This window comes from Hyaena hyaena, unplaced genomic scaffold (genome assembly GCF_003009895.1).
Source record: "Hyaena hyaena isolate Hyena2069 unplaced genomic scaffold, ASM300989v1 scaffold_51, whole genome shotgun sequence".
In the NCBI taxonomy this organism is placed as follows: Eukaryota; Metazoa; Chordata; class Mammalia; order Carnivora; family Hyaenidae; genus Hyaena; species Hyaena hyaena.
The window spans coordinates 3,839,932-3,862,375 of NW_024080683.1; the positions used below are offsets into that span (position 1 = coordinate 3,839,932).

Consider the following 22,444-nt stretch of genomic DNA (forward strand, 5'->3'; position numbering starts at 1 on the left):
CTGAAAGGATTTGGGGAGCCGTGGATTATGTCAGGACAGTGCCATTGGCTCTCCTTAGGAGGGCGGGCGGCCTCAGGCTCAGAAGGACCAAAGGTCTAAAGGTATGAGACCCAGGACTGTTTATCTCAGCTGCCTGTGGTCAGAGGTACATTCTGGACAGAGGTGGTGATGTAACCGTCTAGGTGTGGGTATTGAAAAATCCCTCTTTGCTCTTTCCCCATTTCAGGTTTGCCCTTTGAGTCAAGTCAAATATTTATCGAGTGTTTCTGAGTACAGAAATAGGGTGTGAGAGCCATCAGAGAGCTCTGCTCCGTACAGAAGCGGAGCCCCTCTTCTTCTGGAATGCGTGGTCTTGTTGACGGACAAGGGCAGCGTGTGTGGAGATGAAGAGAGGCGCACAGTAAGGTCGGAGGAGACCGCAGCCCGGCACGGGCCGGAAGGTGCTGGGGAGACAGGGAGCTCTGGGCTGGGACAGTGAAGGAAGGTGGTTCAGGTGGAAGAATCTGGAGAGTTTGGGCGAGTGGCGGGGTGCCGAGGCGGGGACAAACACTGAGCAGACTGATCATAAGCTCTGAGAGGGCTGCGACTAGCAGTCTCACTGGCGTGAGGAAGGTTGATCTTCTGGTGGGGGTGCAGGACGGGTCCGAAAGGGGAGTGAGGTGCCAGCCATGTTCTTGGCAGTCTCTGAGCACTCTGTCGCTGCAGCCCAGATGTAGCTGCAGCCCAGATGGAAACGGAATGTGTTATTGACATTAAGTTTTGAAGAGCTGGGCGGACCGGGCAGACCACACCCCCGTCCTCCCTACTGGACACACGGTGTGGGGTGTGTATCAGGGCAGCGGGCAGATTACATGTTGCCACCTGCCCATTTCTTTTAGGCCCTTGTCCGACGAGCATAGCCACTTCTTGACTGCACGTTGCACATTGAAAAGTGCTCAGGACTAATTTTTTCAGTCGCGGGGTTGAGGAGAGCCAGTCTACATGATGAAATCTTAACTCTAGATAATTGTTCACGTCCTTAAAAACCTGCCTTTTCACTTGAGTTGCTGATATCTTTTTCCTTTTCTCTCTGGCGGTGCCCTGGTATAAAAGTGCTAATGATCAGTATTTTGACTGTAAGGTAGCAGTTGTGAGGAGCCTGTCTTGTCCACAAAAGGAGTAATTGATACGTAAATAATTGAGAATAGTCTCTGTGAGTTACAGAAACACCCTGTTTAGATCTTTATAAGCAGCTACTGTACTGTCTCTCACTAATCTTTTTCTGCTTTTCCAGTCAACAGGACAGGGTGGGGGGATTGGGATTGGCCTGGGTGAGCCCCCGGGTGGGGACTGTTCTGGCCTCAGGTTCTCAAGGGACAGACTCCTTGGTTCCAGCAGTGGGGACGGTCACACAGCACTTCAAAGCAAGCTCTGCTCATGCCACACAGTCAGGCAGTCTTCCCTTGCTCCAAAATTGTGAGGTGAACCATTTCTAGGGGGACGGAGGGGCAGCGGGTAGGAAGTCTAGGGCAGGGTTGGGAACTTGTATTTTATACTTTCCAACTCTCTGTATCTGGGTGTTTTTCACTGTGATCCTTTTATATAATAATATAAAAGTTACATATTAATACGATAATAATTGATAGAAATGCTCTAAACGTTGAGTTAAGGTACTGCAGAGCGAAGCGGTTAAGTGCACGTGGGAGGTAGAATGGCATTGGGAGCCCCGTTCTGTTACCGCCCCGCAGATGGCTGCTCTCTCCTCGTTCCTGGGCGAGCAGGACGCACCCTTAACCACAGATTGCAGGTACTCCGTGCGTGTGTCGCCGCAGATGGCAAACCGGATTGTGGATTCTGCAAGGAGCATCCTCAACAAGTTTATCCCCGACATCTATATTTACACAGACCACATGAAAGGAGTCAGCTCTGGAAAGTAAGTGCATGTGCACTTTTAGAGCCTAATTGTGCAGCTACCCCAGCCTTTTCACAGCCCTGTTCTGATCGAAGTGACAGCCGCGAGCTGTGCTGTAGGCCAGCCAGAGGGAGAATGATTGCAGAGTTGACTTCCTCCTAACTTACCGCCACTGTCACCCGCAGGCATCTTTGGAGTGCCTGTCACACGGAAAGGACCGCAGTGGCCAGTGCCGGACAGAGATGAGGGGTCCAGACCCTGGCCTGGGGGAGTTAAAGCCCAGGTGCTTCCAGCTTTAAATCCCATCTGTTTCCACAAAAAACTAAACGAAACAAGTTCAGGGCACCTGGGTGGCCCAGGTGGTTGAGCGTCTGACTTGATTTTGGTTCAGGTCATGATCCTGGCGTCGTGGGAATGAGTGCCAAATCAGGTTTCGTGCTGACAGTGTGGAGAGCGCTCGGGATTCTGTCTCTGTCTGTCTCTCCCTCCCCCCCCCCCCCCCCCCCCCCCCCGCTGCCCCTCTCCCTGACTTGTTGCTCTCTCTCTGTTTAAAAAAAAAGTTTATAAAGTAAACAAGTTCTCCCATTCTGAGTAAATAACAGTTTAGGGGAAAATGTCCTTTGCTGCTGGTCTATGCCAGTTGGCTTCCCCCTCCATCGGGCGGGACAACACTTTTAGAGCCAGAGAAAGTTGTTATTGCCGATTGGAATTGGGTTTCATTAAGCCTTTGTGGAAAACCTCACTTTAGAAAATAAAATGGTGATGATGATCTGTGTAATGAAAATACTTGTTTTAGGCTTTAGTTGTATGTTTAGAAACCAGTAAGTGAGGCAAGCAATTAAGAACTAGTTTTTTATTATGGAAATGTTAAATATACAGAGAAGGTGAAAGGCTAGCACAGTGAACACCTGTGTATTCCTACTACCTGTAGTTAATGGTGACTCTTTTGCCAAATCTACTTACTTGCGTGTAGGTCTTCTGTGTTTTTGTTTTTGCTGAGTCATTTCTGTGTGAACGATGGGATCATGACACTTGGGAGTCTGCAGCTTGTAGGCTGTGTCTCTTAAAAGTAAGAACATCAGGGATTGACTGTGGGGAGTTCAGACATCAGTGTTTCTCTGAGTAGGACCATAGCCCACCCTTGTCCATGGCCCTTGCATCTGAACTTTCTTTTGACTTCAGCCAGAGAAGGAAGGAGCAAAGGAGGGGTGAGCATGATGTGGCATTTCTGACCTTGACAGGCCCACGGGAACGGTGAAGGTGATTTCAGCAATGTGGCAGTGGCTCGTGGTTCAGAGGAGCAGAGGCGAAGGTGTCAGAGGCTATGGTTGGGGAAGCATTTGGGTACACAGCTGGCCCCTCCTCTGGTAGTTGGAAATGCCAGTGATGGTCCCAGACTCCTTTGGGGCACTGCTCAGACACCACCAGTGACTTCCTCACTCGTATGGTGGGTGTGGTAACGCCGGCATCATTAGGTTACTGTAAAGAGTTAGGTTACTGTAAAGATTGAGCGATCACCTGTGTACCACTAATGCAACGGCTGGCACATAGTAGGCGTGGCAGAAAAGGATCCCTTTCTCTTCCCTTCTTGGCCATTCTCTGGGGAGGCGTGGCCACAGAGTGATGGGGTAGATCGGTGCGGCGGCAGCAGCAGCCATCTGAGGCGTCTGGCCTCTGGCTCTACCAAAGGGTGGCTGAGAGTAGAGCAGAGCGGGCCTGAGGCCATACTGCCCCCAGCTGTGGTGTACCTGTTTATGACGCCATTGACTCAGCTGACCCCGGTGTGCAGCTCAGTCTTGTCCTTGCTAAGGGCGAGTAGGAAGCTCACACAGGGATCAAGATGTGGGCATGATGGAGGTTGGCAGGTCGTCAACCCCAAGCCCCACTTAAAAGAAGTCACATGTAAGAGCAATGGATAACAGGAGGTTTGTGTCTTGTTTTCTAAACCTCAAGTTGCAGAGCACCGATGGGGACCTTCCTTGTCTGGAGTGGAGGTAAAAGCCATAGAGGTATCTGCCTCTTGGAACTCAGTGGAGCATCCCTGTAGTGAGGTTTCCTCAACTCCAGGGCTGATGGGTGCTGCAGCCCAGAAGCCCGGGGACCAGCCATTGCGGGTGGTCTGTGTCAGCTTGCTGACCAGTGTGCCATGTGCCCTTTGGCCCGTTTTGATCCTCACAATGGTCAAGACCTTAAAAAAAAAATCTAGTCGTTTACCAGCTGGGAAGTTTTGGAGGCCATCGCTTGCAAACTACGTACTAATGCAGGTGTTCAGTGAGGTCGCCTGGTGACCAGCTGCTTTGTCACTGCAACAGGCCTGAGAGCACACGCCCCAGGTCGGAGGGGACAGATCAGAGGAACGCACACGGAGCTTCCTATGTTCTTGAGTCTTTTGTGTTTCCTAAAACAAATACAGTGGTAAACACAGCAGTTTTGATTAAAGTTTATTGGAATAACAACCACACAGACTTCAAAAATTTCACAGAGATGGAAGAATCTGGAAGTTCTTGCGAACTGTAGGTGAGTGGGTTGAAGCAGTGATGGTAGCTCATCTTCTGCTTCTCTGCCCCCGGTTTCCACTCTGCACACTTCCGTGGCTCTGCCTGTACTGCTGATGGAGCTGATCCCCTCCCCCCACCGCCATCTCCCTGGTCAGGTGATCGAAAGCCACTTAAGGTTGTCCCATGGCGTGATGGACGAGTGGCATGGTGTTCAACTGTAAAGCATGACTCGGAGCGCCCCAGCACCTTTATTCTCACCCACCTCCTTTCCTGGGCAGGTGTTAGTAGCCCTTGGCTGTGTAGACATTTTTTTTAAAGAAAGTAAGGACTGGCCAGTGTAGTTCTTTCACACAGTGAGCTCACTTAGTACGTTTGAAACGTTACTAATTTTATGATTTTATTCACAGTTTTTCTGAAGCAGGTATTTTGGCTAGTTTTGTGCTGGACATGTAGAAAGTGCTTCAGTCTGTTGAATTGTGTTAAAGGAGGAAAATGTGTGCAGTGATTGCTGCGTGTGGAGTGTACCAATGGCACCGGGCAAATTAGATGCCTCTGAGATGTTAAATTTGGAACTTGTAGGGGAGAGAGACTTCTTTTTACTGTTTGTGGACTGACTGGTTGTCAGTAAGCTCTCTAAGGGTAGGAACACTTGTGTACGTGGCGCTCCACGTCCTGGCCGTGGAGGCTTTCCCCCACATGTTTGTTGGGGTGCGTGAGCAAGTGAGGCAGCTGTGATTCTGGACAAGAATGCTGTTCGCTTCCGGCTGCTGGTGCTAGACACACAACGGAGGAGGGCATGGTGCCAGCTCCCTGGTTATATTCAATGAATTCTGAGTCGAGGGGGTTCCTTCATTAAAGGTGTGCCATCCCTAGGTCCTTTCTGGGCCATGTGGTACTTCTCATTATGGGGCTTGAACTGCCTGGTGTTTCAGGTGGCCTCCGGGCCGCTCATTCCTTCTGGATCCGCTGAGGGCCAAGTACCTTGGTGGAGAACTTGCATGGGCTTTGGAGTCTAGAAGGCCTGACTTTGAAACCTGTCTCGGTCACTTGCTAGCGGTGTGGACTTGGTGCAGTTGCTGAATTTCTCACTTGTTAAGTGGGGATGGTAATGTTGACCCTGTGTCAAACCCCCGGCTCAGAAACTGGCCATAAGTAGGCACTCGGTGCCCGTAGCCCTTGTTAACGTTACTTTACGAGTTGATGGAGACGAACTCTCGCCGGGCAGGCGTCGGGGGGAAGGTGGGCGGGCAGGGCCAGAAGGAAAAGCAGTGCAGACTTGTCTCCTCTGGTTCCGCCCCGTAGGCTCTCACTCAGTCATTTGTGTTTGCAGGGTAAGCTGGTAGGAGCGCTGGCGGGCTTGGCTGTGGTGGCCGGACAGAAGGCCGTCAGAAAGATGCTTGTGTTCTTCCCTTTTGCTGGTGGATGTGAGCCCCCCGCTTTATCAGCCACACTCACTTCCATGCCTTTGCATCTGCAGGTCTCCGGGTTTTGGATTGTCACTGGTTGCGGAGACCACCACCGGCACCTTCCTCAGTGCCGAGCTGGCCTCCAGTCCCCAGGGCCAGGGGGCTGCCGTGCTCCCCGAGGACCTCGGCCGCAACTGCGCCAAGCTGCTGCTCGAAGAGATCTATAGGGTACGTCCTCAACCTCTACGGGTGTGGGAGCGGCGCATTGGGAAGCGGTTCACTGTCTCTCCTTCTTACTCCTTAGCAGCTTTCTTCTCTTCCAGGGGCTTGAGCCAAGGGCTTCACTTCTTCCTACCTATTCAGCAGTTTAGCATTAACTAGTTTAACGGATTAGGTAACAAGTGAGCGAGCATCCAGCCTCCCTGGTTTGGGATACAGAGCAGGTAAGTTTAGCGGGGAGAGGGGAGAACAGGAGCATAGTCAGACGAGAGAGAGAAGGTAAAAAAACATGGAGTGTGTTTGGTGGTGACTGGCCAGGTGAAGGGCAGACTCTGCCTTGACCTAACAGGTGCCATCTCTCAGCACCCTGAGTCTGGTCGTAAGGAAGAGGGGCGCGCCGTTCTCAGATTTCTCAAGAGAAGCCAGAAATCTGGGTTTGTAAGTGACAGTTCAGATAGAAAATAGTATCAACAGGCAAGATGGTGCGGTGTGCTCTGGAACACAGCGGAAAGCCTTGGGAAGGCAGCCCTGTGTCCGCGTGTGGTCCAAGCTTGGAGGGATCCGAGCGCAGGACGGCGGGAGAGGAGGCATCACTCGGTGCCGTCTTCCTTTGCAGCGGGGCTGTGGGACACGGCCCGTCCTCCCTGTCGCCATCATGTTTTCTCTGCCCGTCCAGACAAGCTGCACGCACCCGTGCACACACATTGTTTCCTAAGAGAGCTGAGGTGGCCTCACAGAAGCAAGGAAGAAGTTGGGAAGGAGGGAAAAACGATGGCAGGAGAAAATACCTGAATGCAGAATGGAAATACATTCTTAAGAGTCTGTCCGCCTCGCGTAGTGGGGAGCCCCAGGTCTGGCTCCGGGACTTCTGTTACTCTGCACCACCTTTTGTCTTGGCTCCATGTCAGGAGGCCCAAGCTTCCCCCGGACATGCCGAATCCAGGCTTTGCGGGACGGTCACTTCCCTGCTGTGTATGAGGCCCCACGTTCTAGAACTGAGCACGAGTGGGAACCGTACTCTGGGTGACTCACTACCAGGTGGCGTATAGCAGTTGTAACCTGTCTTTTTTCTCTAGCTCAAGGGCCTTTCGTCTCTGTGTTTGTCTGTGTATTTATTCTTGGGTACTAGACATCTCTGTGGTGCTTTCCTGGAGTCTCCCGGGGGGCTGTGCCCTGCTCAGAGCAGCAAAAATCACATGGGACCCAGTGTAATAAGAGCAGTAGGGCGGGTACAGTGGTGATTTTTTTTCCTTTCACTTCTTCCGTTTGCCACTGCAGTTGATTAATCTCTGTGGTAGGGTGACGGCCGGGTCATGGGTATCGATCCCTGTACAGGCCTCACTGAGGAAAACAGCTTAGAAACTCCCCTGATCCCAGTCAGCATTCTTGAAAATAATGTTCTTGGTCACAGGGTGGCACAGGTAAGAATGAACTGTTTCATCCGAGTTGATTAAAATTTCCAGGTCTTAAATGGCTTTATTTAACATCCACCTGATTAAAACGGAAGACAGAGAGCCTAGAACTGTCTGCATTGGAGCCTCGATCCCCTGTTTGCAGCGATTCAGCTGGAACTGGTGGAGGAAGGAAGTAACCCTGTCGGATGAAATCCTCCGGAAGGAGGAAATACCTCAACACGGTTCCTGTGCGGCCAGGGTCTGGCCTCTGCTATTTTGATGCTAAATCAGCCCAATATGTGGTGCTGCGTTAAGTGATTTTTGAGAGATGAGTAGTAACCGGAAGCTGGGAGTGAATGATCAAGAGCTTGCTCTGCCTGCTCCTTAGCTCAGGAAGTTTGTCACCTCGGCGTTTACGAGGGAAGACTGTGCGTCTGGTACGTGCGTCCCCAGTCCCTGTGGTCCTGTGGTGACTGGCAGGCACCCTCTCTGACCGCAGGGACGCTGCTGTCCTTTCCCAGCTGACCTGGGGGCATCAGAAGCATCACGTTCCAGAATAGCCCTGTGGGAGACCCCGGGCACAGCTGGAGTGGACGCTGCATCCCCGTAAAGAGCAGATTATAAGGCTCTGGGTGAGAGCACAGCCCATCGTCAGTCACCTGAGAGAGAACGTGCAGTCTGGATTAGGTTGTTTCTTTTTTTTTTTTTTTTTTATACTCTATTTAAGTTCTGTTTTATACCATCACCTTGTGCCTGGACCAGGTTTTTTGCCTTTGTTTTTAATCATTAAGAAATCATTCTTTGTGTGTGTCTGTGATCTTTAACTGTCAAAAGGATGAAAACGCTTTATGCTTTCCTGAATAATTTTTCATAGGTGTGTGATGTGATGGGGTTTAAATGAGTAATAAACATCCATCCCTTGGGGGCACCTGGGCGGCTCAGTTGGTTAAGCATCCAACTAGTTTTTCTCGATTTCAGCTCAGGTCATGATCCCATGGTTCGTGAGATCGAGCCCTGTGTCTGTGCCTGTGTTCCTGTGCAGAGCTTCTTGGGAGCCTACCTGGGATTCTCTCCCTGTCTCTGCCCCTCCCCTGTGTGCACATGCTCTCTTTCTTTCTCAAAATAAGTAAATAAACTTAAAATCCATGCCCCGGGGGTGCTGGTTATTTTTACCAGTTTTAATACTCTGGTCTAACCCTTTCATTCATGTCCCCTCCGTTTCCAAGCCCCCCTGATTCCACGCAGGCTCTCTGGGCTGCCTTTCTCATCCGCCTTGTGTCGCCACCTCGCTTGCACCTGTGTCTCCAGCGTCTTCTGTAGATCACGTCTCCCCCTGAGACACTGATCTGATCTGTTCACCCCTGTGCTCAGAGACCTTCCCCAGCTTCTCACTTTCCCAAGATAAAGTCAAAGCCCTCAACCTGGTTAGAAAAGTCTGTGTACGTCTTCCTCTCCCTGCGGCCGCCCCCCTCCCCAGACAGCACGCAACCCTTCGCTGGGCTCCTGGCCGCTCTTGCTGGCCCTGGGCCCGGTCCCCCATCCTCCTGCTGTCCCCTCCCCGCAGCCTCCCTCTGATGCCGGCTGGGTGACAGCCGTCTCTTGTCTCCTGCCCGCCGTGCTCCCCCACCCCCCAGCACTGGCTCCACTTGACTTGTGCCCGTTCCTGCACCATCTTTGCCGTAAGTACAGGGCCTACACCCTGTGCCTTGGGGGCGGCTCCGCCACGCCCTCCGCGGTGTCCCGTACACGCAGCCTGACGTATTCATCGCACTAAAATACTGGTCCAGCACGTACTAGAAATCAGTGAGAGTGGTAGAAAAGCAAGAGTGCTAAGGAGGAGAGACCGAAGAGAAACAGTTTACTTTTAGACACTTAGGAGAGGGAGCAAGTTCTGTAAAACAGAGTTAGTTTGCTTGGGCCTCCTCTTCTCCTTGTGGGTCAGGTTTCCCCTTTTAGATAGAAATACATATGCTGTAATTCTTCTCGTCTTAAAATTTGCTGAGTGAGGTGACTGTTGTCCTTTAATACCCCGGTGGCTTGGGAAGAGCAGTGGGTTTGCGTAAAGGCTAGCCGTAGCAGAAGCCCCTTTATTTTCTTACTCCGTCGTCACAGAGTGTGACAGCAGAGACTGAGCATCTGCCCTGGGAACTGACTTACCCCACCCTGCCTGCACTAACAAGGACGGGGCGCACCCACGTAAGTAGTGGGTGCACAGTCCGAGAGAGCCTCGCCTTGGACGGGGATGCATCGCGTCAGAACCCGGGTTTCTTACTGTGACGTGTGCCAAATGCGTAGAGATCCAGGGTCACCCTGCTGTCACTGTGTACCATGTAAGTTTGAACTATTTTAAATCAAACTATCCCAGGAGGAATGAGGAGAGATAAAGACAAATTTAAGGGCACAGATGTCAACAGCCGTCAGACAAGCATTGGCAGAAGCAAAATGGGGGAAAAGGTGGACACGTTCAAGAACGAAGGAAGAAGGGCAACCAAAGCAGTCGTGTCTCGGGAGAGGTTTTGCTCTGCGTTCTGTTACAGAAGGAAAGGAAGGAAATGTTGGGGGCAGGGGAATAATGCACACGCAGTAAGAACAGAGGGGTTGATCGCAATAGTTGTCCAGTTTTAGGGGTGCACAGGGAGAGGTCGAGGCAGGAAGCCCCTGGAGCATGGCCAGCAGTTTCTGAGTGTGACAGAATGTGTGCACAGGTGATGCCATGGAAGGTGACGGTCCATTCACATCACCTTAACCATGGTGCTCCCTCACCAATCAGGTCAACAGAAGCAACATTCATTTAGCCCAAGGTGATTAGCTATGGAACTGATTATGCATTTTTGCCCATATGTCCTGCCACTTTTGCTACAAAGGCAAAGTTTCATTTTTCACTAGATGCACCTCAGTAGACTTGAGTGTCTATTCATTCTCGTAGTCTCCGTGATTACAGGTTTTTTTTTAATTTTTAAAAGTTTTTAACGTTTATTTTTGAGAGAGAGAGAGACAGTACGAGCTGGAGATGGGCAGAGAGAGAGGGAGACACAGAATCTGAAGCAGGCTCCAGGCTCTGAGCTGTCAGCACAGAGCCCGACGTGGGGCTCGAACTCACAAACAGTGAGGTCATGACCTGAGCCAAAGTCCCGACGCCTAACCGACTGAGCCACCCAGGTGCCCCTGTTAGTTTAACCCCCTGAAGTTCGTGGTATAAGGATCACTCTTACAAGATTGTGTTTCATTATTGCTTGAGCTTTGTTGCCTGCTCTTCTGTGCTTCCGATATTCTGGGTGTCTGCAGTTTGTTTCCTTCCCTCTGTTTCGTTGGTTTTCCATTTTCTGGTTGGTAGAACAGTTAATCTCGAAAGTGTTTGTATTTACAGGGTGGATGCGTCGACTCAACCAACCAAAGCCTGGGTCTGTTGCTCATGACCCTTGGACAGCAGGATGTCTCCAAAGTCCTCCTCGGACCACTGTCTCCCTACACGTGAGTCGTTTTCCTTCCACCTCTCCGTGCCATCCAGTTCAGTCTCGCAGTGGCACAAACGACCGAGGCGTCTGCCGCACATAGCCGGTCCCCGTGAACACCTGCTTGTGCTGCTGCTGACATGAGCCGGAGGTTGTCACCCTAAACCTGGGGTTGAACAAGGATTTTGCTTCATATCCTTTCTTGTAGCTTCATCATTTCTGTGTGTCATTCCCCTGGCATGAGAGTCACATGAGAAATACCAGACAGTTCTTTAGTCTGTGCTTTAGATTTTGTTTCCATTTGGGAGGTAAACTGGTTCTGTTAATAGCTTGGATTGTGTCGTTAGTTCATGAAATCCCTCTTTTCCTTCGCTGTGGCCGAAAGGACTGTCTTTTTGTCGCAAACGCTAGGGTGTGAGCAGGCTGGAAAGATGGAGGAAGAGACAGAGTTCATTCGCAGGCATGCGGCTGGAGTAGCGGGGAAGCTAAGCGAGTGTAAGGCCGGGCGTGGGTATCATCCAGAGTCGACGGCTAAGGCGGTAAAGCACGCACTCTGCAGAAAGAGCAGCTCTCCGAAGACGTCAGTGGCAGACAGCACAGGGGAGGAAGCATCTCCCACTGACAGTACCTGAGGGTGCCGAAAACAGCCAGTCGGAGTGCCGGTGTCTGCGAGTGTGTGTTCATCGACTCCCGATCATTCCGTGCTCCTCTGTGGGTGGGGAGCAGGGTGGGTGGGCCTCGTACTCTTACAGGAGGAGGTTTTCAGGTAGACATGAGACTGAACTGTCCTTTTTCGGTTATCATGGTACCGATGCTGTATATCTGAAAGGTACAGTACTGTGATAACTGAAGAATGATGGTGCCATCACATTGAGGGGGCGAGCGTGGCCACGGAGCACTGTGTCCGGGGAGAGGCGCTCAGAAGACATTCTTAAGAGGCTTTTTTTTTTTTAATGGGGGAGGTTTTTTTTTTTTAATATTTTTTTAATTTATTTCTAAGAGAGAGAGACAGCGTGAGCAGGGGAGGGTCAGAGAGAGGGGGAGATACAGACTCTGAAACAGGCTCCAGGCTCTGAGCTGGCAGTCAGCACAGAGCCCGACACGGGGCTCGAACCCATGAACCGCGAGATCATGACCCAAGCGAGAGTCGGACACTTAACCGACTAAGCCACCCAGGCGCCCCATGGGGGGGGGAGGTTGTTTTGAACAAGGACGTGGAAGAGAGAGAGTCCATTCTGTTAATGGCGGAGAAGACTGGTAAGCAGGAAGGCGGTGAGGGCCACGCTGTGTCCCGATGACTCGTGTAACGTGTCTCACAGGACGTGAAACCCGAAGTGAGTAACTGGCTGAAACAGACTTGGTAACCGAGGCGTTCAGAGAGGGGGGCGGGGCTGGGAGCCCAGCACGCCCAGTGCGCAGGTTTCCCCTCGTGGAGACTGTGCTGGACGCAGCTGGCGGTCTGCAGCCGCCACGGTCCCCCCTTTGGGCAGCTGCTCACACGGCACCAGGCCCTGTCCCCACATGCGTGTGCTCATGGGCCATGGGGTTTGGCAGAACGTGGTGTGAAAAACGGAATGTATATTTTTATTTTTCCTTGGTGGCTTTTTTTTTTCTTTTGGAGATTTTTCTTTTTCTTTTGGAGATTTTTTTTTCCCCCCAGTTTGGCTACAGGGCCTTTATATAATCTTTTCAAGTCAGCAGCCCCTGCAGAGATGGCCAAGGTGTAACTGACACTTGTAGAAGTTTCTGTGTCCTCTTCGACTCACTTTTCAGCAAACATTAATTGCAGTGTCCTGTCTTCCAGAAACCTTGCCTAAAATCACACCGTCTCCTGGGAAAACAAAGTGGCCTGCTCTCATTGGAGCTTCAGAGCAGTAGCACAGATTGTAAAGCTGTGTGTTTGGAGACAAGGGGCTCAGGCCTCCAAGGCATTTGTCCTCTGGGTTACTTTCTCCCAGGGCTTCCTGTAAGAGGGGCTGCCGTGGGTGGGAAGGGGCAGCCTGCCTTCTTTGTGGTGCTTTCTGGTAAACTAGAACGAGGGTGGAGGCAAGGGGGTTTATTTTTGAACGCTGTGTCTGTTTGGGGTCCTTTTTTTTTTTTTAAATTTTTATTTATTTATTTTTGGGAGAGCACTGGTAGGGGAGGGGTAGAGAGACGGGAATAGAGGATCCGACGTGGACTCCGCCCTGACAGGCTGACAGCAGCGAGCCAGATGTGGGGCTCCACCTCACGAGCAACGAGATCATAACCAGAGCCCAAGTCAGACACTTAACCGACTGACCCACCCAGGCGCCCGTTTGGGATGCTTTATCCTCATGGAAGGCTCTAGGGGCCCAGAGTGACGAAGGGGCAGTGGCGGGAATAAATCTATGCCCTTCAGGGACCCAGTAGGTGAAGTTAACATCTACTTCTGTACAGTGAAGGGTGAAAAGAGATGGAATCCGTAATCAGGACAGTCATACTTGGGGGAAGCAGTTTATCCTAATCTAGTTCAGGAGCTTTCCAGATCAAACTGTCGCACTTAACTTTTATGTGCAGTTCAAGTCCTAAGAATCCATCTTCTGAAACCTCAGATTTCTAACGAAAACCAGAAGCAAGACCCTCTTTGGTTTAAAGAAGTGTATTCTGGCCCTTCATATGTTTTGATTTTTATAAATAGCTTTTCAAATGTCTGTTGATAGCACTGGGATTGGGGAGATGTTTTTCTTGCACTGTTGCTTTCAAATCCTTTCTGGATTTGTGTGTTCTTCTTTTCCTCTCACCTCTGTCCTTCTTCAGGAGATGGTTGGTGGTGGTTTCCTGCGTTACTTGAGAAAGTAAGCCTCTATGTGTGAAATTCTCCAGGAAGGTCAGAGATGCCTTTTTTTCAGTAGAACAGAATCGTGTTGGATGGCATGCTGGTACGTGAAGAATCTGTTTCTGTTGAATTTGTTGTGTTTTAGACAGAGCTGGCCACGGTAGTTCTGCCTTCCCCTCAAAATGCTTAGCTTTACAGCTTAGGGGAGGATTTATACTTGGTATAAAAGCAGGTTTAACAGCAAGAAAAATATTAATGAGCATCTTAATTAGCCCTTTTGGAAACTGCTCATGATCAGAGCATGCGGTTACCAGAATATTCTGTATTCTGCCAGTGCACAGGCATCGGGCTCCACCCCATCTGCATTTCAGTTCTGGCTCTGCCCCGGAGCACGGGAGTCTGTGGACAAGGCACTGAGCATGTCTGTGCATCTGCGTCCTCGGTCGTGAAGGTGAACAATGGTCCTGTGGCCGTGGGTTTGTGGAGATGGTGTGAAGCTTTAATGAGGTCGGATACTCCACTTTCCCAGCCGTGCAGTGTGCCTGACAGAGCTTAGTTTGTGCTGAACACCGGGGTTCCTGCCTCAATGTCCCCTCTGTGTGGGAAGTCCAGTCTCCCGGTAAGGTCACACTGGACACCAGGAGTCCTGGTAAACTTGCTTTGGGTATTCTCAGGCCTGAAGTCACCATAAATTGTCTGTCCAGCTCTCTCTAAATCTGTGTCCTTTATGACTAACATCTTGCAGTTGTTTTACTCAACAAACCATACACATCTTACATACTCTTCCCGAGAATTCTGTAGGGTCGTTTTACTTAGCAAGCACTTAATGGTATTTACTGTTGTCCAGATGTCCATTGAAGTGTTTTCAAAAGATGAACTCACAGGGCGCCTGGAGGGCTCAGTCGGTTAAGCGTCTGACTTTGGCTCAGGTCATGATCTCATGGTTCACGGGTTCGAGCCCCGCATCGGGCTCTGTGCTGACAGCTCAGAGCCTGGAGCCTGCTTCGGATTCTGTATCTCCCTCTCTCTGTGACCCTCCCCTGCTCACACTGTCTCTCTCTCTCTCTCTCAGAAATAAACATTTAAAAAAAAAAAAAAAAGGTGAACTCAGTTTTCATGATAAGCCTACAAGGGGGTGGTAAAGGCAGGTAAGTATCCTTCACGGTCCCTTTTACAGGTGAGGAGGGTGTGGGGTGAGGCACAGAGCGGTGCAGCCACGTGCCAGGGGCATACGCGTCAGCCATGGGGTTCTGACCCAGGCAGCCTCGCCCAGAGTCCCTGCTCCCCTGACGCACTGAGCTCTTGTGTAAGAGCTGGGATGCCGTCCACGTTGCTGGAGTCCACACACCTCGCTGCCTGGGGCGGGGTGCCACGCCACATCTTTCCAGAGTCCTCGTTTCAAATTCTGCCGTAAAGTGATCTCCTTCTATCTTTAGTTAGACGTCTAAAATAAACTGTGCCACTTTGTTTTTCTCTAACTTTAATAAATGACCTCTTTCCACTGCTCGTGAAGCGCTGGGGAGTGGGAGCCTGGTGTCTCTCTTGTCGTGACCCGTGGGAGCGGTGAGCGATGCGCGGCTGTTGGGTCCAGTCGCTCTGCTGCTCTCTGTGAGCTGCCAGGGCGCCGCCGCCCCACACATTTGGGGGGCTTGCTGTGCCACCAAGCCCTGCCTCTTTATTGTCACTCGGCGGAGCCCCAGCACAGAGCTGGTAAAGCAAGAGACATCATCACGTTTGCAGATGAAACAGTTCGGATGTAAAGGCAGCAGGAGGCCGGGGCCGGGCTGGGGGAGCTGTGGGTGTCAAGGCCAAGTTCCGCTCAGAGCTCACTCAACGTTCACTCGGAACAGAGGCCAGCAGGCTTTGGGAAAGCCGCGGTTTGGCAGAAAACAAAAAACAAAACAAAACAACCCACCACCAATGTATGTTTTAAAAGCCGCTGCATGATGACTGGGGCCCCACTGAGCAGACTCCCCTCCTGCCCCCGGGCCTTTCCCCTCAGTTTCCAGAGCCACGCCTGCGGCCTGAGAGGCAGGTAACCCCAACACAGAAGTGGCCTGCTGGGGCAGGGCCGGGGCCTTGTGTCGCCCGGAGAGGGCTGTCCTGACCTCTCTTCCCCTGGGTGTCAGGCCTGGGAGGCAGGCGGGGCTGTGGTTCAGAGGTGGGTGGGCCACCCGCAGGTGCCGCGCCCTCGGGGCCCCGTGGGCAGGTCCCGCGCCCGCACTGGCCTTCACCTGTCCGCCAGCAGTGGTGGTGGGCGCGGCCCGCACTCTGCAGACAGACAGGAGGAAGGGCCCAGAACTCTCTGAAACCCGCGTGCCGCAGGGACCGGAGGCTTTCATGGGGAAGTAGGTGGTGGTTTTCCTAAAAACAAACCCTTTTTCCTGAACAACCACCAGAAAAGCCCACTGTGGGTAGGTACAGTCCAAGCCAGGAGTTCCGAGCCTTCGCGTGTAGAAAGACCCCCGTCTGCCTCTGCGGATGCACGCGCATGGGGGGCCCTGCTGCGCTGAGGGGCAGGGCGGCCGTGTGCACGCTGCTTGTCACTCCCGCCTGGCCGTGTGGCCGCGTGCCCAGGGGGTGTGTCCAGGAGTGTGCCGCTGGGTCCGGGAGGGAGGGACAGGTGGGGGGTGGGCCTCTCGGGCCTGGCTGCCTGGCTGCAGCCGTGGAGAAGGGCGACAGCCGGCAAGGGGTGACCTGTTTAATGACTTGTTTCATTCCTTCAGGAGACTGTTAGGATCTAATGTCGTCTGTGGTTAGGTCTCGGCTTCTGGAGAACTGGGCTGGAGGCTAGAGAACATTCCAGCCCCTCAGGGGCGGTGGGTAGAACATCTTGTAAAATGTGGAACCCGCTTTGCTGTTCCCTCCTAGTCCAAAGGCCACAAATACCCCGGAGCTGCAAGTATGCAGGCCTGCGTCCTTCTCCGGGAGCCCAGCAGCATGGGGGGGGGGGGGGGGTTTGGGCCCTCGGTTCTGCCAGCTGCCCAGGGCTCCCGGGTTTTCCAGCACAGCCGACTGATTCACGGTGCGGCCGGCGGGGGGGCCTCTGGGGGCAGAGCGGGCGTTAGAGCTCAGGCCGCGAGGGGACACACTGTTTCCTCCTGAGAACGCAGCCGGGCCGAGACGGACTTGTCAGCCGCGGGTTTGGGGTGCTTGTTTTCTCTCCGGGGACAGGCTGAGGGATGTGGTGAGGGGGGGACGGCGAGCAAGAGACTGAAGTGTTGGGTGGGTGAGGCAGACGGGGAAGCCAGTGGGGAAGAGCCGCCCTCCCGACCCCCCCGGGAGTGGGGACGGCCCTGGTCAGGACCCGAGTGCTGCTCCGCACTGAGCGGCTCCCCAGCAGGGACAGGTCATTGCCCCCAAGGGGGAGGGGCGGTCGTGAGCCCACGCACACCAGCAGTAATAATTGGACATCGCGAGCAGGGCCCGGAATGCTGTCCCCGAGAGTTGGCACCTGCGATGCCACCTTAGAGATGGAGATGAGGGGAGAGCAGGGGAGCGAGGGGCTTTCCTGCGAGCGCACCCCGCGCACCAGAGCCACTCTCCGGGGTAGTTACTCTTTCTTCTCTTAGTCCCTGAAACGCTGGTCACATCAGCCGGACCAGGTGAGGGATTGTCCCAGCCCCCTTTCTCCTTTGTGCCCTTTCTCTCCGGTGTGGATGGGAGGACAGGAAGGGGTAAAAGATGCACCCGGGGGCTGCTCTGTGCTCAGTTGTGTCTACACTGTGTGAGCGCGGGAGCCAGGTTCAGTATGTCTTCTGAACTTCACAAATACCATATGTTTACATTTGAAACAGCCGTGTTGAGATGTAATTCACATACCACACAGTTTACCCATTCAAAGTGTACAGTTCAGTGGTTTTTAGCGTATTTACAAAGTTAAGTCACCGTAACCGCAAGTTCGGTGCCGCAGAAAGAAGCCCTCTGCCCGTTCCTGGAGGCTCCCTAGCCCTTCCCCGCCCCCGCAGCCCGGGCAGCCACTGATCTGCCTCTTCTGGCCACTTTGTGTGAACGGACTCCCGCAGCCTGTGGTCCTCCGTGTCTGGCTTCTTTTACTGGGCGTCGGGTTTTCAGAGCTCGCGCTGCGGCTGGGTCAGTGCTGCGTTCCTTTTCAAGGCCGAATAGTATGCTGTTGTGTGGACACACGGCGTTTTGTTTAGCCACTTACCGCTTGATGGGCATTTGGGTTGCTTATGCTTTTTTGTTCTCCCATTGGTGGAAACTGGCTTTTATTTTTTATTTTGTTTTGTTTTTTTATTTATTTTTTCAAATTTACATCTAAGTTAGTATATGGTGCAACAGTGATTTCAGGAGTAGATTCCTTAATGCCCCTTACCCATTTAGCCCATCCCACAACCCCTCCAGCAACCCTCTGAGTGTTCTGTATATTTAAGAGTCTCTTAAGTTTGGTCCCCCTCCCTGTTTTTCTACTATTTTTGCTTCCCTTCCCTTATATTGATGTTTTGTATCTTAAACTCCTAGTATGAGTGAAGTGATATGATATTTGTCTTTCTCTGACTAATTTCACTTAGCATAATACCTCTAGTTCCATTCACATCTTGCAAATGGCAAGATATCGCTCTTTTTGATTGCTGAGTACTACTCCACTGTATATATGTACCACATCTTCTTTTTCCATTCATCCATCGATGGACATTTGGGCTCTCTCCATACTTCGGCTATTGTTGATAGAGCTGCTGTAAACATTGGGGTGCATGTGTTCCTTCGAAACAGCACATCTGTGTCCCTTGGATAAATACCTAGTAGTGCAGTTGTTGGGTTGTAGGGTAGTTCTAGTTTTAATTTTTTGAGGAACCTCCACACTGTTTTCCAGAGTGGGTGCACCAGTTTGCATTCCCACCATGAGTGCAAGAGGGTTCCTCTTTCTCCGCATCCTCGCCAACATCTGTTGTTGCCTGAGTTGTTAATGTTAGCCATTCTGATGGGTATGAGGTGGTATCTCAGTGTGGTTTTGATTTGTATTTCCCTGATGATGAGTGATGTTGAGGATTTTTTCATGTGTTGGCCATCTAGATGTCTTCCTTGGAGAAATGTCTGTTCATGTCTTCTGCCCATTTCTTCACTGGATTATTTGTTTTTTTGGGTGTTGAGTTTGATAAGTTCTTTATAGACTTTGGATACTAACCCTTTAACTGATATATCATTTGCAAACATCTTCTCCCATTCTGTCGGTTGCCTTTTAGTTTTGCTGATTGTTTCCTTCACTGTGCAGAAGCTTTTTATCTTGATGAGGTCCCAGTAGTTCAGTTTTGCTTTGGTTTCCCTTGGCTCTGGAGACGTGTTGAGTAAGACGTTGCTGCGGCCAAGGTCAAAGAGGTTTTTGCCTGCTTTCTCCTCTAGGATTTTGATGGCTTCCTGTCTTACATTTAGGTCTTTCATCCATTTTGAGTTTGTTTTTGTGTCTGGTGTAAGAAAGTGGTCCAGTTTTCCCGGCACCACTTGATGAAGAGACTGTCTTAATTCCACTGGATATTCTTTCCTGATTTGTCAAAGATTCATTGGCCGAATGTTTGTGGGTCCATTTTTGGATTCTCTATTCTGTTCCATTGATCTGAGTGTCTGTTTTTGTTCCATGCTTCTGCTTTTCTGTTACGAATAATTTTATCACGAACATTCATGTCAGACTTTTGTGTGGCCGTATGCTGCATTTCTCCTTTGTACCTACCTGAGACGGGGAGTTCCTGGATCATGTGGTAGCTTCTTACTTAGGAGTTAGCCACCAGACTGGTTTCCACAGGGCCACACGGTGTTCCCGTCCAACCAGCAGTAAACGGGGGTTCTAACTGCTTCACATCCTCACCCACACCTGTGTTCTCTCTCTCTCTTTCATTGTAGTCATTCTGTTGGGTGTGAAGTGGGACCCCATAGTGGTTTTGATTTGCATTTCCCTAATGACTCATGATGTAGAGCATGTTACTCTTAATCTCAAGATTGTGAGTTCAAGCCCCACACTGGGCATGGAGCCTACTTTAAAATTCAATTAATTGGGGCGCCTGGGTGGCTCAGTCGGTTAAGCATCTGACTTCAGCTTCAGGTCATGATTGACCATCCTTTCATGTGCTTGTTAGCTATTGGTAAGGCTTTGGAGAAATATCTATTCACATCCTTTGCCTATGTTTAATTGTATTACTTGTCTTTTTGTTTTTGCTTTTTTTTTTTTTCTTCTGAGTTGTAAGAGTTCTTTATATAAGCTCAATACCAGACTCTTATCAGGTATATGATTTGCAAGTATTTTTTTCCATCCTGGAAATTGTCTTTTTACTTTCTTAATAATGTTTGTTGATGCACAAAAGATTTTAATTTTGATGATGTCTCATTTATATGTTTCTTTTCTTTTGTCACTCTGCTTTTGGTGTTATATATAAGAAACTTGGGGCATCTGGATGGCTCAGTCAGTTAAGTGTCTGACTTCAGGTCATGATCTCACAATTAGTGAGTTCAAACCCAGTGTCAGGCTCTGTGCTGACAGCTCAGAGCCTGGAGCCTGCTTCAGATTCTATGTCTCCCTCTCCCTCACACCTCCCCTGCTCGTGCTCTGCCTTTCTCAAAAATAAACATAAAAAAAAAAAAAAGAAAGAAACCAATGCCTAGCCTGAGATCATGAGGATTTACTACTGTTTTCTTCTGTGAGTTCTGTAGTTTTAGGTATTAGAGGTTCTTAATCCATTTTGGGTTAATTTTTATGTATGATGGGAAGAGAGGGTCTAACTTCATCCTTCTGCATGTGGAGTCGTTCACCATTTGTTGAACAGATTATTCTTTCCCCATTGAATTATCGTGGTACCCTTTTTGAAAATCAGTTTACCATAAATAGGTGGGTTTATTTCTTGACTCTCAGTTCTTTCCCATTGGTCTTTCTGTCTAGAATCAGTCTTTTGAAAGCTCCTCAGGTGATTCCATAGCAGGCTGGTTAGAGCCATCTAGCCAGGATAGGGAGTTTGGATGGTTCATTTGGGAGGTAACACAAGGTTGCCGGATATTTCATTACAGACCTTCAGACCATCTGTTCCTAACTAAGCCAGTGTTCTCTGTCTTGCCTGATAAGAATCAGTAGGGTCACTTGTTAACGATAGATTGCTGGCCCCTGTGCCCTGGGGAGACAGGGCCTGGTAATGAGTGGGGAGGGGCTGTCTCTGTGTTGGCCTGTGTCCAGGCTTTACCACTCGGACCCTTATTCCCTACCAGTTGTTAGTTGAGTAAAACCTTTAGGAACTTGTGTGTTCAATGAACCCTCCAGGTGAGTCTTCTGGTTGGGCCAGCTTGGGGAGATGCTGAGTCTGCTGGGCCGACCAGTAGAAGTCCCCTTACCTGTCCCATTTGCCCTTCCATGGAATTGCCCTTCCAAAGGTACTGTTGGGATGCAGCCATCATTGTGTCTTGAAGGAGATGACAGGAAACCGCCCCATGAAACTTCTTGTAGTGTCCACTGTGAGCTCCTCCCTGGCCTCCTGCCGTATACATACAAATATTGTCATACCCAAGTTTCTCCCCCGACCCCCTTCTTGTTATTTAAATTTCCATAGTACTTTTAAAGAGTATTTAACTTGTCTGCCTCACTTTATTGAACATTTCATGACATGTTGACTACAAGATCCCCAGCACCAGGGACAGTGCCTGGAACATAGGCACTCAGTAAATGTGTGTGGAGCAAATTGAAGGGTTTTGTTGAGGTTGAGGAGCAAAGAGAAAGACTTTGCTCTGATTTGGCATCTGCTTGGTTTTACCCCATGATGCTGTGAGCAGGAGTACGTGTTTCTCTGCATATGCTGCTCAAAGACTAACACTGTTATGTCCACTCTAACTGCGCGGGACCCAATGACTTCTGTGTCATGGACTAAACTTGAACCTTTAAAAAATGTGTTTATCTTGTATTGTGTGCATCTCTATAGGCTGTCTAAATCCACTTTGGAAAATGGCAGGCTGTGAATAAATACTATTCAATGAGTTGTAATGAGCAGTTCTTAATTTCAGGTATTCTTGATCTGTGAAAGTAAAAGCTTGGGTTCTGCACAGGGGAAGGAGAATATTTTTGAAAATCAAATTCCTTTTTCACTCCTCCCTCTTTTTTTCCCCTCCTTTTCAGGATAGAGTTTTTGCGGCATTTGAAGAGCTTTTTCCAGATTATGTTTAAAATTGAAACCAAACCATGTGGCGAAGAACTCAAGGGTGGGGATAAAGTGCTGCTGACCTGCGTTGGCATTGGCTTCTCCAACCTCAGCAAGACCCTTAAGTGATGCTGTCACAGGATGAGGCCCCAAGGCCTACAAACAAAGCAGACGCTGCAACGGACATCCAAAGGGACCAAGTCCAAGTTCATCCGGGATAGGAGAGCCTCTTACGTTAAGGATTTCTTCATTTTCCATTAAAAACAAATTCAGAACGTTTAAATAAAAGGCCTGTCTGTATCATGTGGTTTCTAGCCGTTTCTGCAGTGGCATTGACATTCCTCAGGAGGCCCAGTCGTGACAAGAACTCCCGTGGCCCACGGGGAGGAAGAGCGTGCCGTCAGGACACGGCCGTGTTGCTGGAGCGGCTGCGCCCCCAGGTCTCCACTGGGGCTTCCTCCATCTGCACCCCAGGCTTCTGTGGTGGTGCCGCTCTCCAGACCTGCAGGGTCTGTTCCTGTTCCTTCTGCGAGGACTGCCCACTTTGAGCCTCGGTTTCTGGGTAGGGATTAAATGAGATAAGATGAGGGGAAGTCTTTATGAGGAATGCACATGTCAGAAATTGGTAACGTGAAACTGATCTGTCCCTCGTCTTGTGAAC

At 50.6% G+C, this 22,444-nt stretch overlaps 1 protein-coding gene across 7 annotated transcripts in view; it reads left to right on the plus strand.

The window, feature by feature from the left end:
- The window catches only part of RCL1 (RNA terminal phosphate cyclase like 1), a 61,994-nt gene extending 39,904 nt beyond the window's left edge, over positions 1-22,090 (plus strand). For 4 of the 7 annotated variants that reach the window (XM_039230811.1, XM_039230816.1, XM_039230814.1 and 1 more), the window contains 4 exons: positions 1,728-1,912; positions 5,867-6,023; positions 10,776-10,879; positions 21,762-22,090. In XM_039230811.1, the coding sequence (XP_039086742.1) occupies positions 1,728-1,912; positions 5,867-6,023; positions 10,776-10,879; positions 21,762-21,912 (597 nt within the window). In that variant the 3' untranslated portion in view covers positions 21,913-22,090. Of the gene's footprint in view, positions 1-253; positions 441-1,727; positions 1,913-5,866; positions 6,024-10,775; positions 10,880-21,761 lie in introns of those variants that run through there. The other 3 variants (XM_039230815.1, XM_039230817.1, XM_039230812.1) reach the window with 3 other exon arrangements.
- The last annotated feature ends 354 nt before the right edge of the window (positions 22,091-22,444 follow it).